Source organism: Coregonus lavaretus (genome assembly GCF_964263955.1).
Source record: "Coregonus lavaretus genome assembly, chromosome: 2".
NCBI lineage: Eukaryota > Metazoa > Chordata > Actinopteri > Salmoniformes > Salmonidae > Coregonus > Coregonus lavaretus.
In genome coordinates, this window is record NC_139989.1 from 50,508,464 (window position 1) to 50,527,668 (window position 19,205).

Consider the following 19,205-nt stretch of genomic DNA (forward strand, 5'->3'; position numbering starts at 1 on the left):
GTGAATGCACCAATTTGTAAGTCGCTCTGGATAAGAGCGTCTGCTAAATGACGTAAATGTGCCCTTGAGCAAGGCACTTAACCCTAATTGCTCCTGTAAGTCGCTCTGGATAAGAGCGTCTGCTAAATGACTAAAATGTAATGTAAATGTAATGTAGTGATCACTAGGAAAATGACCTTGTGATCTCGACAAAACAACTTTTGTTATGTCATGATCACAATACAATTATTTCGTGATCTCCACAAAAGGAGGGAATTATTGTTTTATTCATATGTTCTCTCTGGACTTCCGTAGTTCTCGCTATAGCTGTTTGGATTAAACGCTCAATTGCAGGTGTGGCGCATGAAAGATAGGGGGAGACAAGCTACTGAACACTGAACGACGTTTACAGCGCGCGGAGGGAGCTGTCCTTTCAGCACCATGAGAGTGGACCACAAGTTCAGGAGCAGCGGCGGACAACCCCCGCGCGTTTCTATGGCTTCCTACTGCTTATTTCCCTATTCAGAGTTATTGCATTGAAGGTGCATGGAGTAATTACATGTATAGGACCGAGAAAATATTTTGCTGGCTGTGGCAGGTGCTAATAAATCTGATTTATTTGCAATTATAAGCGACACCTTGATTGTTTGGATCCAAATGGCCAAGTCTGAAAACAGCCCAAAAGAGATTGATTGCATCTCATAAGGCTGCCCTGCGTCAAAATATGGACATGTTATTTGGTCATTAAACAAATTATTATAGAGGGAGAGAAACCACAGCTGCACTAAAAGTGTGGGATGTAAAATGAGAAAAATTGGCACCCAAAGTCAAAACCAAGTGAGCACGAAAAAGAGTGGAGTCACGCAATTCAGACTCAATACAATAAATCATTTTTGGGGGTTATTTTAGGAGCATTAGGAGCGCCATGAATAGGCTACCATAAAAACCTGAGATGGCAATAACCCAAAACACGTCAGTGCTTATAATGCTAAAGCATAAATATAAAATAAATTTCTCTGTAATCCTTCAGCCAGTTCTAACTAACCCCACCCCCCTCTATTCACACACACACACACACACACACACATATATATATATATATATATATATACACACACACACACACACACACACACACACACACAGAAAACCAGCCCTCCACCCCCGCACCCCCTACTCACCCCTCCCTCCACTCCAGAAATGGAATTAAAATCTTTAATAGGCTATCTTTCCAGCATCGGTGGACGAGCACTGTAACCTACTAAAACCAGAGCACAGCATCTGTCAGTGTGGGAAGAAAATATACTCATAATCTACAGCATTACAATCAGCATTCAAACACTGACATAAACCATCGCCCTAGAGGAGAAAACCTCAATTAAATGCATTGCGCTGACATTGACATCCAGAATATACGTATTCCAATCTGCGCCCCTCTCAACCCCTCTGTGGATCTGTGCTGTTGGTTCGGCGTGGCGTGCAGTCGGTCTCTTCCTCCGGTTGTGTAATATATTTTTCTAGCCCAGCTTCACACCCCTACACCCTCAGAAAAAAACCTCCGCTATCATCTAAACGAACAAGGGAAGGAACAAGGATTGGAACATTTACTGTCGTTTTTTGCTTTGATTTGCAACTGAGTTTTCTATCAGATTATTTTCGATTTACATTGTGCAAGGGCTATGCAAGTGGGAAGGTTCTGGTTCCGGTTCTGGGTGTGATACAACCGTGAATTTGGATACCCAAGTAAAAACAGCATTAACAGTGGTACTAAAAGGGATCAGTTCCGGCGCCATCCCCACCTCCTCTTTCTCCTCTTCCCGGCTCTATGTCGAGTAATGGTCGGCTTGCCTTTCTGGATGCACCCCGCTCTCTCCGGATCGTCGACGGCACCCCTTCCAACCGCAGATCCCCATTTTCGGCGGAAACCTTCAAAGAGCTAAAGGCTACATATGGAAACTGGGGATCAGAATTTTTGGAAAAAGGAAATCTAGCGCTTGTTTAATTTGTTTTCGACCTGATTTATCTGTTTCTTTACTAATTAATTCATTAATTAATTGGGCTTGATTTCTTCATTCCATTGTTGGTTGATTTATCAAATTGATGCAAGCCCTTTAGTATTTTACTTTCTTATATAATATAGACCCCAGGATTATTTTCGTTTGTTTCTACTGGACTTGAATTGTCCATTTATTTAAATATGTTCTTCTTATTATGATATTTTTTCCCTGTCCTTCATTTCCCGTCCCTGTTTCTCTCCTTGCTTTTCCCTCTTGACTAGAATAGCCCTAACGTAGGGTTATTCAAACATAATTAAACATAAAATATATAGAAATTCAGGATTATATGACAACAATAATTGTAATTAATTTCGCATCTAAGAGACATATTGACTTGCCAGGCAGAATTGTTGTAAACCTACCATTACTCTAACACCACCCCCACCCTCTTCTCTTCATCCATTTGAGCTCATATTAATTCAGTGCTATCCATAGAACAGTACTTATCTGCAAACCTTGCACATCAATAAACAGATTGCCAGCGATCTACATGTGTTAAGTGCTACACTGTAAAGCACGAGACAAAAGCTAGTCTCAAAGCGTAATAGCCTACTGAATTTTGATTGAGACTATCCCCTTTTCCATTTATATTAAAGTCTCTCTCTACTTATCACTTACTGTGATTGTATATTATACATAATATTATCTTTACATTAGTAGGTTTATGCTACAACTGCAAGTGTAGGCTAGTTGTAGTTATAGGGATAACAGTTGACGGTATAGTCAATTTTAGAGGCCATTACCTTGTCCATAATTCTTATATTTTGGGGTAACATTTAGTAAGAACCCATCTGGGGAGAGAGACACTGCGTCCTCCTCCCCAAACTACCCTAAAAGGAAACCCAATTTCTCTTAGTCAGTTCTCACCCAAACGCAACCATAAAGTTCCTACCGCATCCACCTCCTTCCCCCTCCTTTCGCTCAAATATATCCCATTTTTTTAGTTTGGTTTGGTCCCGTAAATTTTCAAATATTTATTTCCTATATATAAAGAGGAAAGGGGGTCCCCCTTTCATGGAATGCGGAAATATGGGTCTGTTTGACCGCGGAGTTCAGATGCTATTGACCACTGTGGGCGCATTTGCCGCCTTCAGTCTCATGACCATCGCGGTTGGCACGGACTACTGGCTGTACTCGCGCGGCACGTGCAAGTCAAAGTCGGTCAGCGATAACGAGACCAGCAAGAAGAACGAAGAGGTCATGACCCATTCGGGATTGTGGAGGACGTGTTGCTTAGAAGGTAAGTGAGCCACATGCGTTTTGCAGTCACTTTATTTCCTTCATGTCAGTATACCATAGTGATTACATTTTAACCTGTAGCTACATGTAGCAAGACCTATCCCACTCGTTGACGTTATAACTTTTATCCCTTCCTTTACTTTTCTACTGACATATGCCATGTGGATCAGGTTTAGCTGAAGCCCCATACAGTGTATCAGACAGAATTGGGCCAATAAACTACTGTAAGAACCCTCCATTTCACACCTCTTAGGCCTATACACAATCCCCAAGTGACACCTTCAAAACATGACTTTCTACGTTCTTTGCCACCAGTCGATTGTATTGTTCAAAACAGCACAATTTTTCAAACATTTCTAATTGTGATAACATATGAAAATGACCAATGCACAACAGCAACAGAGAGTCAGCCATTCCTGTCAAAGGTCTATTTCCATCCAGACCCCACCTTTGACCCCGGGATGATGGGGTGCCTTAACAGTGCTTGTCATTACACTTTGAACTGGCTGTGCTTAGTATTTTACGAGGTGTCAAACGCAGTCACCTCAAGCGCAGGTTCAAGACCACCTCCTACGTCTTGACTTGACACACAGCGGCGTCTTGTTTCCTGTCATGCTCCGGCGGAGGCGTCCGATGCTGACTTTGAGCGCGGCAGTGTAACCTTGTGAGGTCACGCAGCGTTACACATCTGCTCATCTTCTTAGCAGAGAGATTCTCACAGGCCTCCTGTCTCTCTGCACACTCCTCTGTCATGTGATAAGCAGTAAGCAGTCAGTCTCAGGTCAGATCTCTGCTCTAACAGCCTGAGGTGAAGTCAGCCCCAGGAAGTGGTTTATGAAAATAATGTCAGTGCCACTCAACTGTAAAGATCTGATGATTTGAACTCTTAAAAATGTGAATGTTTGCACAGAATAAAGTTATGTGTTTTTTGGCATGTTAAATTCACAATGGCAAAAATGTATTACAACATTGGAAATTACAAGGATGTATTTTTATTTTGAGAGTTTCCTGGACAATGAAAGTACTGTTGTATGTTAATTTCTTAATCGACATCACTGGGTGATTTTGACCAAGGTTGGATGGCTGACGTTGGCCACATCTGTCAGGGCGGCTTTAGCAAGGTCTGTCTGACACCCTGCAGCTACCCCTTCCAGGAGCTCTCTGCATCTGTTCTCCTGTGCTAGCCAGGATATACAGTGGGAGGGCCATTTTAGGTCTCAAGGTGACCCATCACAGGTTAACTACAGATGTGGAGAGGTTTTCAAAGTCTTCGATTTTTAACCTCTGTTGAAAATTCACACTTTTCTGTGAAGGTGGAGAAAATCAGTGGTGTGATGTGACTGGCCTTTGCCTTAGTCAGGCCGTTATCTAATTAACAGACAAATGTTCATAGTCCAGACCTGACCAAAATCTCCTATCCTTGGCACAAGGTGAATTACAATTACAAAGCCCATATGCCGCAGCTTCTCTTTTGTGGCAAGATAACAGCCGCCCTCCCTTGAATCGGTGATCAAAATGGCAGGAAATAAACACTGATTTGTCATTTGCGATTCATGAATGGTCTCAGGCCTTGATGAGGGGAGGAAGCGGAGAACGGCACCATCGCATTTGCACATCGAGGTCAGATTCATTTGAATACCAATTCAAACGACTTCCTGCTGTGGAAATTGGGCTTTAAAAAAACGCAATCGGGTAAATTTATTCATGGGTAATTAGCACAATTTATTCCGAAATCTGGGATATTGAAAAATAGGAAGTAAACTACAGAGCCGGGTGCAGCTGCAGTGGAGTATAAGCAGCAGCTCAGCCACAAGAAGCTCCTGCTGCAGACCAGGTGTGGTGCTGCTCTGTCTGCCATCTCAGGTGGATACTGTAACTACAGCATGTAGAGGTTCATGCCAATGCTGAAATCAAGTGGAACATCATCATCCCACACCTTATGTCTCATATATTGGTAGCTACCTTGTTGCGATGGATGATGATGCATCCTGTCTGTATCACAACTGACAATGCAGACAGTGATTTGCTGTAGCCCAGCTCTGGCCCACTCATATAGCTCATGTTGTGGGCCCAGGTGGGCGAGGGGTTGTGTTTGTTTAATCAGCTCCTGGAGAGGAGAGCCCCTGATCACAGAGGGGAATACCCACACACCCATCTACCACTCTACTGCTCACTCCAGTCACTGTAATACCATACATAGCCTCACCCATGAGAAAGTAACCGTATAGGCTGTGTGTGTGTGTGTGTGTGTGTGTGTGTGTGTGTGTGTGTGTGTGTGCATGTACGTACGTGTGTGGGGGTGTTTATGCATGTGTGCGTGTTTGTGTGAAGGTAGATGCACTTCTCACTGATTTCTCTCTCCTGTGAACATTCAGGTCCTTTTCCCTCTCCAGCACTGGAATGAGAGTGGAGCTCTTCGATGGTTCGGTAAAATATGTCTCATATAGATTTAGTAGATTTACACTTGTTTTCACTAGTCGCCTGTACTATCAGTCATACTGAAAATGCAATAGCATATGCCATTGCCAAAGCATGGGATTCATTTGTGAAATCTCACAGTTGCCCTTGGAGCTGGTTCATATGAATGCTGAGTCCCTTGATCTGTTACAGTGTTTGATTCAATTTTCCTGATATCAGAGAAACCAAAAGATGTGTGCTATCAGCAAAGAGCCCTCCACAAGATTTGGCAACAATGTGCCCCTGGCCTACTATTTGGGCAAACAACCTCTAACAGGAGTAACACAGTCTATCACGAAGAAGGTCAAAGATTAGAGTTCAGCATCACCACATTTCTATGCTTGCTTCACTCATTCACATCAAATGAGACGCAGCCATGTTTATATATTTTGTATTGTAATTTGCGCTGTATTATACAGTATATTGTATTATGTAGGTGGGTGGCCTTGTGCGAGCCGGAATGGCTTATAGGGCAGGAGTCATCTCCTGTTTCTGAAGCGTGAGTTAGAGGCAGGAGGTTATGTAATATTATGTAGTGTTATGTATATTATGTATATTATGTATATTATTCACATTTACATGTTAGTCATTTAGCAGACGCTCTTATCCAGAGTGACTTACAGTAGTATATATACATTTTCATACTTTTTCATACTGGTCCCCAAGGGAATCGGACCCACAACCCATGCTCTACCAACAGGAGGATTATGTATATTGAATTATGTATTTTAGGTATTTTATTTGTTGTTTTGTTTCCTGTTTGGAAACCCAGGAAGAGTAATTGGGGACCCCAATAAGATATAAAATTCCTCTTCTATAGTGAGAAATAAATATCCAAGACTACATTTTAAACACAGAATTAAATCCTTTGGAGCCTCTATTGTTATAGTCACCCAATACACTAGCACCCAGTTATACTAGCAGTTATACTGGCAGAAAGACTGGCCTATGCTTTGAAGACTGGGCAAACTAGTCTGTGTATTATTGCCATACTGAGGCAGAGCCATACAAAGGGGAAGAGGTGGGGGGATTCGTCTGGGGCTATGTTCTGTGTGTGTGTGTGTGTGTGTGTTAAGCATACGGTAAACATGCGTGGTGCTGATGGATTGGGCTCCAGAGGAAGGGGGGACACTGCTCCATCCTGTCTGGGCTGGGCGACTGCCTACCGGAGCATCCGCGTTGGTCGGCACGGCCTCCTCTCCTCACAGCCAGGTATAGCACACCGCCACGCCTCGCTCCACGCTAATCTGCCCCATTCATCTTCATTACAGCGCCCCCCTCTGCCTCGGCTATAGGAGGAGAAATGGAGGAAGGGAGAAGGAGGGGGGGCGGGCAGGAGGTGCAAAAGAGGATGGGAAAATGCTTTGACAAAAGAGGGCCACTTTGGTGGCAGTGTTCCCCCCCTTTTTTCCTATCACCTGTTGTATGAGTTGTGTTCTTCAGCAAGACCAATAATTCACACCCCTGCCTCTGGGTTCACTGGCAGAGCCGTTTTCCATGAAGGACTATCAACAATAGTTTGTAAGAGTAGTCCAATGCTTTGTGATGCCATATGAATGAGAATATATAGGGGCCAGCTTTACTCTGCATGAAAAAAAAAACGTGAAATTCACCCACTTGGTATCCTTTCCTGGTTTCTCAGTTCTGGAAATGGACTGGTGCTGAAGATAATATATGTAGGATGGTTGGGGAAATGAATGATCTGTCACGTACATTGAAGGACGGGTCAGACCAAGGCGCAGCGTGAAATGCATACATGTTTATTTCAACGATAAACACACGAACAAAACAACAAAACAACGTAACGTGAAGTCCTCAGGCTAAACACAAAACAAGCCTCTACACGGAACAAGATCCCACAACTAATGATTGCCAATAGGCTGCCTAAGTATGATCCCCAATCAGAGACAACGAGCGACAGCTGCCTCTGATTGGGAATCACACCCGGCCACACATAGAAATACACAACCTAGAAAGAGAACATAGAAAATACAACGTAGAACTCCACACCCTGACTCACATACTAGAGTCCCATACGTCAGGGTGTGACATGACCAAACTCCAGGACTTGTTCGTGTGGCCTCCCTCGGTTCCTTCCTGTCAATCATCGTGAGAATATACCAGTGTGTGTGTACATGCACTGTATCTTATGGTACATGCACTGTATCTTATGGTACATGCACTGTATCTTATGAGTTTGTGGGTGTGGCATTGACATTCATGCATTTTTTAACACAGATGTGGGAGTAATCTACTAGTGTTTTCTCCATGCGTATGTTTTTGTTGGTGTATGTGTGTTTGAGCCTGAGCACTTGTTTGTGTGTGTGTGTGTACACACGTTTGTGTGTGTGTGTCTGTGTGTGTGTCTGTGTGTGTGTGTGGGTGTGTGGGTGTGCGTGTGAATGTTTACACGCGTGTGTGCGTACATGAGTGTGTATATATTCGGTATGTGTGTGTGTGAGAGAGACAGAGAATGAGAGATAGTGCAGAGATCGTTGGGCTGGGCAGTGCCAGTGCTCCAGAGCAGGATTAGTCTCATAGTCCAATCAGATAAGGATTACTCCGGCTGGCACATGCCCACCCAGGCTAATGACCTGACCCTAAAGTGGCATTAGGCTGTATTATGACACAGCTCCACTGTACACCCAGCTGCATGGGCAGGATTACATGCCCGCATGATCTCCATCAAGGAATCCAAGCGCAGCCACACACACCGGAGTACTGGATGGCCGTATCAAGTTTAATACAGAGTACTACATCCGTGGCAATTCAGAGTGGTCTGGTCTTCAACCACTTGTTGAGGTAGGGGCAATAGTGGTTCATGGACAATCCCTCCCTTAGTGTTTCAGTGGACTGGCTATCCACACTCGGAGGGTTGTGGAATGACATCTGCCCCAGTCACATCCCTCCACTCAGCTGCTATCTCAGCTGGGTAAAGTGACTGGGCTCTATTGCACTGTCACCTCTCCCAGAGTCCAGAGATAGATGGGATTCATTTAGCTCTGACCTGTCTGCCACTGTGGCTACAGTAGCTCTACTCTGCTCTGCTGGGACTGCAGACAGACACTACTGGTCTGGACTGTTTTATTGGTCTGTACGCTGGCCCACTCTATTGCCCACTAAGGCCTGATTATTACAGTACAGTCATTACTGGATGGGGCTGTGTGAGACTCAATCACCTTCATTACAGAAGTACAGTGTCTGTGTTGTCAGTCTGTCTGTCATTGTCCCACTGTGGAGATGGCCATGTACAGTAATTCTACTCATCCAAATGTACTGTCCATTGCCTTGGGCTTTCCTCTTATTGGAGAGAGAGTGAATAGTGGGAGTGATTATGGTTCAGTACAGTCTGATATGCTGTTGCAGTGTTCTGGTCATCTGGAGGTCAATCACTAAGCCCATCCTTTCTGGCGTTATAACATGCTTTAGTACAGCGAAGGTTATATCAGTTTACTATCTGGTTTTCTCATTCTCATTCTATGCTCCAGTATAGTGGAGGTGTGTAGTATGTAGGAGTCTCTGTGCTATTCTGAATCTCCCCTCCCCCACACTTAGCTTACTGTACCTGCCAGAGAAGGCCTCTCCTGGCTTGGCAGCGATGTGAAGCAGCATATTCCTCATCTCCATCTCCTCCATGTGCCCATGTTGTGTGATGGACTATGGAGGGGGAGATGCCATAGTAATTGGTTTAGGGTAAGATTAATGGCACTGATGGCTTTGATCGATGGGAGACATGCTGTAAACTTTGGTGGCCCTGTCCCATAAAAGCCGCCCACCTGCACGCCCGCCTGCCCGCTCAGCGTGTAAGAGTCCCCTGCTCCACTGAATGAGAGGGCCGGTCGTAAATTAGAAAAAAGGACACGTGTCAAAGAGGGGACGGCGTCCGGGTCACCACATGATAATTACACCAGTCCCCTCCAGTCCCTGAAACTCGTGTGTGTGTTTGTGTGTGTGTGTGTGTGTGGCTCTAGCCTTGATTTACACATGTTATTTTTAGCTGCAGTCAGTTGTGTTGAGGGGGAGTCTATCTTTATCCTACATGGCCAGGGAACAAATCAATAGTGCACATGGGCTGGGCAGCTGGGCCAGTCATACCCTGGGCCAGTCATCATACCCTGGGCCAGTCATACCCTAGGCCAGTCATACCCATGGCCAGTCATCATACCCTGGGCCAGTCATCATACCCTGGGCCAGTCATACCCTGGGCCAGTCATATGCTTTGACAGTCATACCCTGGGCCAGTCATACCCTGGGCCAGTCATACTCTTTGACAGTCATACCCTGGGCCAGTCATACCCAGGGCCAGTCATACCCTGGGCCAGTCATACCCTGGGCTAGTCATCATACCCTGGGCCAGTCATCATACCCTGGGCTAGTCATACCCTGGGCTAGTCATACCCTCGGGCAGTCATACCCTGGGCCAGTCATCATACCCTGGGCCAGTCATCATACCCTGGGCCAGTCATACCCTAGGCCAGTCATACCCTGGGCCAGTCATCATACCCTGAGCCAGTCATCATACCCTGGGCCAGTCATACCCTGGGCCAGTCATACGCTTTGACAGTCATACCCTGGGCCAGTCATACCCTGGGCCAGTCATACTCTTTGACAGTCATACCCTGGGCCAGTCATACCCTGGGCCAGTCATACTCTGGGCCAGTCATACCCTGGGCCAGTCATACCCTGGGCTAGTCATCATACCCTGGGCCAGTCATCATACCCTGGGCTAGTCATACCCTGGGCTAGTCATACCCTTGGCCAGTCATACCCTGGGCCAGTCATCATACCCTGGGCCAGTCATCATACCCTGGGCCACTCATACCCTGGGCCAGTCATACTCTGGGCCAGTCATACCCTGGTCCAGTCATCATACCCTGTGCCAGTCATACCCTGGGCCTGTCATACTCTGGGCCAGTCATACCCTGGGCCAGTCATACTCTTTGACAGTCATACCCTGGGCCAGTCATACCCTGGGCCAGTCAAACTCTGGGCCAGTCATACCCTGGGCCAGTCATACCCTGGGCTAGTCATACGCTTTGACAGTCATCATACCCTGGGCCAGTCATACCCTGGGCCAGTCATACTCTTTGACAGTCATACCCTGGGCCAGTCATACCCTGGGCCAGTCATACCCTGGGCCAGTCATACTCTGGGCCAGTCATACCCTGGGCCAGTCATACCCTGGGCTAGTCATCATACCCTGGGCCAGTCATCATACCCTGGGCCATTCATACCCTGGGCCAGTCATACTCTGGGCCAGTCATACCCTGGGCCAGTCATCATACCCTGGGCCAGTCATACCCTGGGCCAGTCATCATACCCTGGGCCAGTCATACTCTGGGCCAGTCATACCCTGGGCCAGTCATCATACCCTGGGCCAGTCATACTCTGGGCCAGTCATACGCTTTGACAGTCATACCCTGGGCCAGTCATACCCTGGGCCAGTCATACTCTTTGACAGTCATACCCTGGGCCAGTCATACTCTGGGCCAGTCATACTCTGGGCCAGTCATACCCTGGGCCAGTCATCATACCCTGGGCCAGTCATACCCTGGGCCAGTCATACTCTGGGCCAGTCATACCCTGGGCCAGTCATCATACCCTGGGCCAGTCATACCCTGGGCCAGTCATACCCTGGGCCAGTCATACCCTGGGCCAGTCATACTCTTTGACAGTCATACCCTGGGCCAGTCATACCCTGGGCCAGTCATACTCTGGGCCAGTCATACCCTGGGCCAGTCATACCCTGGGCCAGTCATACCCTGGGCCAGTCATACCCTGGGCTAGTCATCATACCCTGGGCCAGTCATACCCTGGGCCAGTCATACGCTTTGACAGTCATACCCTGGGCCAGTCATCATACCCTGGGCCAGTCATACCCTGGGCCAGTCATACTCTTTGACAGTCATACCCTGGGCCAGTCATACCCTGGGCCAGTCATACTCTGGGCCAGTCATACCCTGGGCCAGTCATACTCTGGGCCAGTCATACCCTGGGCCAGTCATACCCTGGGCCAGTCATCATACCCTGGGCCAGTCATCATACCCTGGGCCAGTCATCATACCCTGGGCTAGTCATACCCTCGGCCAGTCATACCCTGGGCCAGTCATACCCTGGGCTAGTTTCTGTAACACTACTGAATGGACAGGGGTCACTGGACACTGGCTGCCAACAGAAGTTATTGTACCGATTACAGCTGACTGTTACAGTACACAAACTGGATGAAAATACATGTGATGCACTGACACCAGAGACAGTGAGATGAGACTGAAATAAATGAATGTATCCTGGCAGGATATTGTATGGTCACAGGCACAAATAAAGTGTCATTTCAATGGAAGTGTAAACATTAGGCTGTTCACTGGTCCTAACAACACAGTAGTCTCTTACCTTGGTTCCACATCGGCGGCCATTTTCTTAAGCAGTGGAAATCTCCCAAAGAGACCCCATAGTAAATAATAATTAACCTCAGATACAATCCATTCATTTTAAGGAGGTGAGATCCACTCCTTTTTCCTGTGATAGTGAGGAGAAACTACAGCAATCTGCCTTTTGATTAATTGGTTGTGTCCACAGCTCAGTACATTTGCCATCTATTACACCGTATTTGCTTCGTGTCAGCGCGGAGCCCAAACACACTGCATCATCCCGGAGAGTGGGGGTGGGGAGTGGGTAGAATCTGTCTGCTCCCCAACACCCTGCCATACTGCATGGGGTGTGAGGTGAGCCTGCACCTGCACCTGGATCCAGTAGGACCAAGGCCCCGGTCCTTCACAGGGTTACGACCCCAGCCCTAGCCCAGCAGGCTCTCAGTGTTGCTGGGGAGAGGGGACTGAGATGTTCCCACCTCTGTAGAGCCCTCTTAGCACCTAGTGGGAAAGGTGCTGACAGCTCCACTCCCTGCCTGGTCCAGGAGTCTGAGGGAGTGAGCCCAGGCCAAAGCAGAGCCAGAGCTACTCTGAGCTGGGCAGGGAGGAGAGTGGCAGGGACAGGGGTGGCCATGCAGGCATAGACCAGGGCATGGTGGAGGACAGAGAAGGGGGCTGACAGCAGCTCCAGAGGGAACTGTGGCAGATGGACCAGGATGAGATATAGGGCAGAGGGCAGCGGAGACGTTAGAGACATGCAATATAAACGGGCACATCAAGGGAGGATGTAGTGATGATATACTGTTAGATGGCAAAGGGGATAAGTGGGCAATGTGTGTGAAGTGCACTTTCAGGATATTTAGGTATATCTACTGTAGATAGTGTAACTCCAGTTTCATATACTCTGCAATCAATGTGTTTTACGTATAACAATACAATGGAGTTAGACAGAGTTGTAATATGAGATGTGCAGAGTTTTGAGGGAATTGGATTTCTGCACAGCTAAATATAATAATATAATAATATGCCATTTAGCAGACGCTTTTATCCAAAGCGACTTACAGTCATAAAGAGTTGAGTCCTGACTGCAGGGCAGACAGAGTAATGATTTTGTTGTACTCACCTGTGCCCCTCGTTTCTTTTACCATTGTCAATCGACCTGGGTCAGAGAGAGTAATGTCAAATTTTTACAACGTTATTGACAAGTACAATTTGAGGTTGCAAAGGCAAATGGAAATCTTTCTCACAGCACACTGACTGAAGGTCTTCTGTGCCTTACCTCCTTTTAGGGATGTCGGTGGCCATGTTTGTATGGGGGCCTGCAGAGGCCAAACTGTGCTCTGACTGTGTGTCAGTCTCTAAAGACGGGACTGCCCACTGTGTGTGTGTGTGTGTGTGTGTGTGTGTGTACTCGAGCGCGTGCGTGTGGGGCTGCTCAGATGGTCCTGTTTACTGCACTCCAGAGTGAGTTTTTACTGCAGCCGACAGAGCTGGCAGACCCCACTGTCACAGCAAATGGTGCTGTTGGGAAAACAAACACTTGTAATGAGACTCTATCTATCAAATGAGAGCATCAGAAACTGCTCCAAGCTAAGAAAAAAAATGGAAGGTGCTGATGTCACCGGGCTGACTTGAATGGGAGTAATGATGTTGACAAGGTCAAAGGGAGATTGCTGAACATTTGATTATTGGTTAAAAAAAAAAGCCTATTTATAATTATGCAATGCAAATATGTATTTATTTTTAAACAGAAAAACATTATTAAAGCCATCCCATTTTAACCTACACAAACCTTGTGTAAGTTACACTCAATGTTATTTCAGAATGAATCTGTCACACCTTTTATCTTACCTGTGAATTGTAGCTTTAGCAGTGATGGAGTGAGTCGGGCGGTTAATCTGAAGGCTGATGATGTAATATGTTCTCTACAGGAAATGATGTAAATCTGGTGTCCAGGTATGGCTGACACTCGATTATTCATGTCTATGGAGGGATAATGTATGTGCTCTGACTCTGAAGCTTAGCCACAGCCTTTGCCAAAATGCTGACGACGCATCTGATTTTCCTGAAGATAAAAAGACAATGCTACAGTAATCTCCAGATCAGGTCGAATCAGGGAGTTTGTCAAAATGAAGGTGCTACTGTTATCATTGCTACATATTGATGTAGCTGGGGATAAGACCCTGCTAAGTCACAGAGGAAGATGATGCAACACTTCCTGTCCAGCCCATCACGTTTGACCCCTTCTGACCCACTCCTTTGTGTGTTTGTGTTTGTGTGTGTGTGTGTGTTTGCTCATTGTCTGTGTGTCTCTGAGTGCAGTAAGGAACAGTATAGATTTTTTATGGGGAGCAGCGTGGCTTTGCTTTGCTCTCTCAGATCGCTTTCCAGGACAGGGAGTCTCTCATGATCACAACAGCGTGCACATGGACTGCTCCTGTGCCATAACACACATACACACACATATTCACAACCAGGGTAAGAAGGATTCCTCACTATCACAGCAAGTGTGCACCACACTCTTACTGACACACATACCTGAAACACACATGCATACAAAGAGGGAGAAATACAGAAGTTTGTACTTGAACCAGCCTAATGGTGCTGTAACCACCATACCCCAGACCTGCTTGTCACATGGGGTTGCACAAGTCAAAAAGGAACATATTGTATCAAAATGAAGGTAAGTTGCGATGATGGGCTGTAAGGGGCCTGGCTTTGTGAAGACAGCAGCAAAACTTGCTGGAGAGCTCCGCGGCAGCTGGCAGACAAAGGGTCAGAACACAACACTGTATTACTGGCGGCCTCTGTGTCTGCTACTGACAATGTCTACTGTGTGTATCTCACTGTATCTGTGTAGGAGTGACATCCTATGGCAACCCTGTAACCAAGTTAGCCATTGTCATGTGTATCTACAGTAGAAAGGTGAGACTCTCACGAACACGTACATGTTGGTTGTTTTCATCTAGGACGCCCACAGGCCTCACAAGACTCATCTGAAGGTCACCCGGTATCAGTTGAAAAAGTAATGGAAGAACAGTATACTGTATATAGAGACTGTTTAAAATAAAAAATGTAAATTTTCATGATCTTCCTTATATCTCTCAGATATAGGACAGACACTTCAGAACAAACTTCCTTTAGATTTTTTGGGGGGACTATCATTTGTTCCATGTAGTGAATCTGTTATTCAATGCGTTTGTATGGGATAATAGCAGTAAGTAACATTTTCATCAAATAATCTTTCATATATACAGCTCTGGAAAAAATTAAGAGACCACTGCAAAAATATAAGTTTCTCTGGTTTTACTATTTATAGGTATGTGTTTGGGTTTTTTATATTATTATTATTATTTAATTTTTTTTTGGGGGGGGGTAGATCAGCTTAATATTGCAGATAGATTGTAACTTCCATCAATGTAATTGTCTGCATCACTTCCAATCCCCCATGTTATATATATATATATATATATATATATATATATATATATATATATATATATATATATATACACTGCTCAAAAAAATAAAGGGAACACTTAAACAACACAATGTAACTCCAAGTCAATCACACTTCTGCGAAATCAAACTGTCCACTTAGGAAGCAACACTGATTGACAATACATTTCACATGCTGTTGTGCAAATGAATAGACAACAGGTGGACATTATAGGCAATTAGCAAGACACCCCCAATAAAGGAGTGGTTCTGCAGGTGGTGACCACAGACTACTTCTCAGTTCCTATGCTTCCTGGCTGATGTTTTGGTCACTTTTGAATGCTGGCGGTGCTTTCACAGTGGTAGCATGAGACGGAGTCTACAACCCACACAAGTGGCTCAGGTAGTGCAGCTCATCCAGGATGGCACATCAATGTGAGCTGTGGCAAGAAGGTTTGCTGTGTCTGTCAGCGTAGTGTCCAGAGCATGGAGGCGCTACCAGGAGACAGGCCAGTACATCAGGAGACGTGGAGGAGGCTGTAGGAGGGCAACAACCCAGCAGCAGGACCGCTACCTCCGCCTTTGTGCAAGGAGGAGCAGGAGGAGCACTGCCAGAGCCCTGCAAAATGACCTCCAGCAGGCCACAAATGTGCATGTGTCTGCTCAAACGGTCAGAAACAGACTCCATGAGGGTGGTATGAGGGCCCGACGTCCACAGGTGGGGGTTATGCTTACAGCCCAACACCGTGCAGGACGTTTGGCATTTGCCAGAGAACACCAAGATTGGCAAATTCGCCACTGGCGCCCTGTGCTCTTCACAGATGAAAGCAGGTTCACACTGAGCACATGTGACAGACGTGACAGAGTATGGAGCCGCCGTGGAGAACGTTCTGCTGCCTGCAACATCCTCCAGCATGACCGGTTTGGCGGTGGGTCAGTCATGGTGTGGGGTGGCATTTCTTTGGGGGGCCGCACAGCCCTCCATGTGCTCGCCAGAGGTAGCCTGACTGCCATTAGGTACCGAGATGAGATCCTCAGACCCCTTGCGAGACCATATGCTGATGCGGTTGGCCCTGGGTTCCTCCTAATGCAAGACAATGCTAGACCTCATGTGGCTGGAGTGTGTCAGCAGTTCCTGCAAGAGGAAGGCATTGATGCTATGGACTGGCCCGCCCGTTCCCCAGACCTGAATCCAATTGAGCACATCTGGGACATCATGTCTCGCTCCAGCCACCAATGCCACGTTGCAGCACAGACTGTCCAGGAGTTGGCGGATGCTTTAGTCCAGGTCTGGGAGGAGATCCCTCAGGAGACCATCCGCCACCTCATCAGGAGCATGCCCAAGCGTTGTAGGGAGGTCATACAGGCACGTGGAGGCCACACACACTACTGAGCCTCATTTTGACTTGTTTTAAGGACATTACATCAAAGTTGGATCAGCCTGTAGTGTGGTTTTCCACTTTAATTTTGAGTGTGACTCCAAATCCAGACCTCCATGGGTTGATACATTTGATTTCCATTGATAATTTTTGTGTGATTTTGTTGTCAGCACATTCAACTATGTAAGGAAAAAAAGTATTTAATAAGATTATTTCATTCATTCAGATCTAGGATGTGTTATTTTAGTGTTCCCTTTATTTTTTTGAGCAGTGTATATATATATATATATATATATATATATATATATATATATATATATATATATATATATATATATATATATATATATATACATATATACACACATACATACATATACATATATATATATACACATACATATACACACATACATACACATATACATATACATATACACACATACACACACACATACACACCCACATACATGCATACATACATACATACATACACATACATATCCTTTAAAAATATATATATATATTCCCCTTTATTACTTTCCAACCCCGCCACCCTTTCCCCACTTGGAGTAAACTAGTGAACAACAACGCCTAGGCCTCTACTTCCAGCCCATACCCACTATCTACATTTTATGGACACAGTCAATTTTACAATAATTACATTTAGTTTGTTCTTTCTCCTGAACTTCTTCTACTCTCAACCTCTCCGATCATTTTCATGATGTCCATCCGGTTTGCCATATCTTTCTAACTGTGCTCCTTCACAAAAGCTCCCAACCTACAACCCATACACTTATTATGGACACAGCGTGGCTACATTATAATAATAATAATATGCCATTTAGCAGACGCTTTTATCCAAAGCGACTTAGAGTCATGTGTGCATACATTTTCACGTATGGGTGGTCCCGGGGATCGAACCCACTACCCTGGCGTTACAAGTGCCATGCTCTACCAATTGAGCTACAGAGGACCACATACATTATTAGTTATCTTGTTATTGACATTGACATTGACATTGACATCATTTAGCAGATGCTCATATCCAGAGCGACTTACAAATTGGTGCATTCAACTTATGATAGCCAGTGGGACAACCACTTTTTTTTTATGGGGGGGGGGGTTGAAGGACTACTTTATACTATTCCAGGTATTCCTTAAAGAGTGTCTCCGGAAGGTGGTCAGTGACTCCGCTGTCCTGGCGTCATGGGGGAGCTTGTTCCACCATTGAGGTGCCAGAGCAGCAAATAGCTTTGACTGTTAGTTGTTATTAGTCCCATCCTTCAATTCCATTCAACACCTCCCATCTATCTTTTAACACCATCCATCCATATATTTCAACTGTACTGTGATGTGTTACAAAAGTTCTGAACCTTTCTATTCTCATTGTTTCTACAGATTGTGAATTGAAAATAAACATTTTTGCTAATAGTATTATTATGTTATTGATCGATTGACTATGACTTTTCAGATCACCCAGTAGTGCTATCTGCAGGGTTAGCTCCAGGTAAATATTGCAATCCTTTAGCCATTCCTGGACCTGTGTTCAAAAACAAGCTACAAATGGACAGTACCAAAACAAATGATCTAATGATTCTGTCTCTTCACAGCAAAATCTGCAGAGCTGGGAAGATTGTATCCCCCATGTAAATAACATTCTATTGGTAGCAAGAATTTTATATAATAATTTAAATTGAAAGATTCTAAGTTTTGAATCCGGTGTCGTTTTGCGTATCAGTTCATAAACACTATGCCATGGGATCGGTACGTCAAAAATCTCTTCCCAACTATTTTGCAATCTATATGGGACGGCTGTCAATCCTTTGGTCCTTAAATTAAACTGATATACTTTTTTATTTATCATAGTTTTCCTTAACCAATTATGTTCTTTAATGCAAGGCCGACAGACAAGTTCCTTACTTTCTCCCCCTTCCACTTTCCTCTTCCATTTTTGCGGTAAGGCTGCAATTATTTGGTTGTAATTTTGGGTAGAGCAGACATTTCCATATGTTTTTGTTAGCTGCATGTGCGACATAACTCCACCAGTCCTACCGATGATATCATTTACAAAGATTATACCTTTTTTAAACATTTTGTCAAAGAAAATAGTTTTTTTGTCAATTAGTATATTTGAGTTTAACCACAATATTTGTTGCATTATTTGTTCTGTCGTTTCTGGAGGATTACATTGAAATTGCAACCAACTTTCTATGGCTTGTTTTAGAAATAGTGATATCTGGGAGATGATTTCCTTTTCAAATAACTGAAAGTGAGTGGTTGTAATC

The 19,205-nt window shown here is 45.1% G+C and overlaps 1 protein-coding gene across 1 annotated transcript in view; it reads left to right on the plus strand.

Moving 5' to 3' along the window:
• Window positions 1-3,050: 3,050 nt before the first annotated feature.
• The window catches only part of LOC311150116 (voltage-dependent calcium channel gamma-2 subunit), a gene marked incomplete at both ends in the record, with an annotated part of 55,371 nt that continues 39,216 nt past the window's right edge, over window positions 3,051-19,205 (plus strand). Inside the window, one exon of the mRNA XM_084187406.1 lies at window positions 3,051-3,276. Coding sequence (XP_084043532.1) covers window positions 3,051-3,276 — 226 coding nt within the window. The remainder of the gene's footprint in view (window positions 3,277-19,205) is intronic.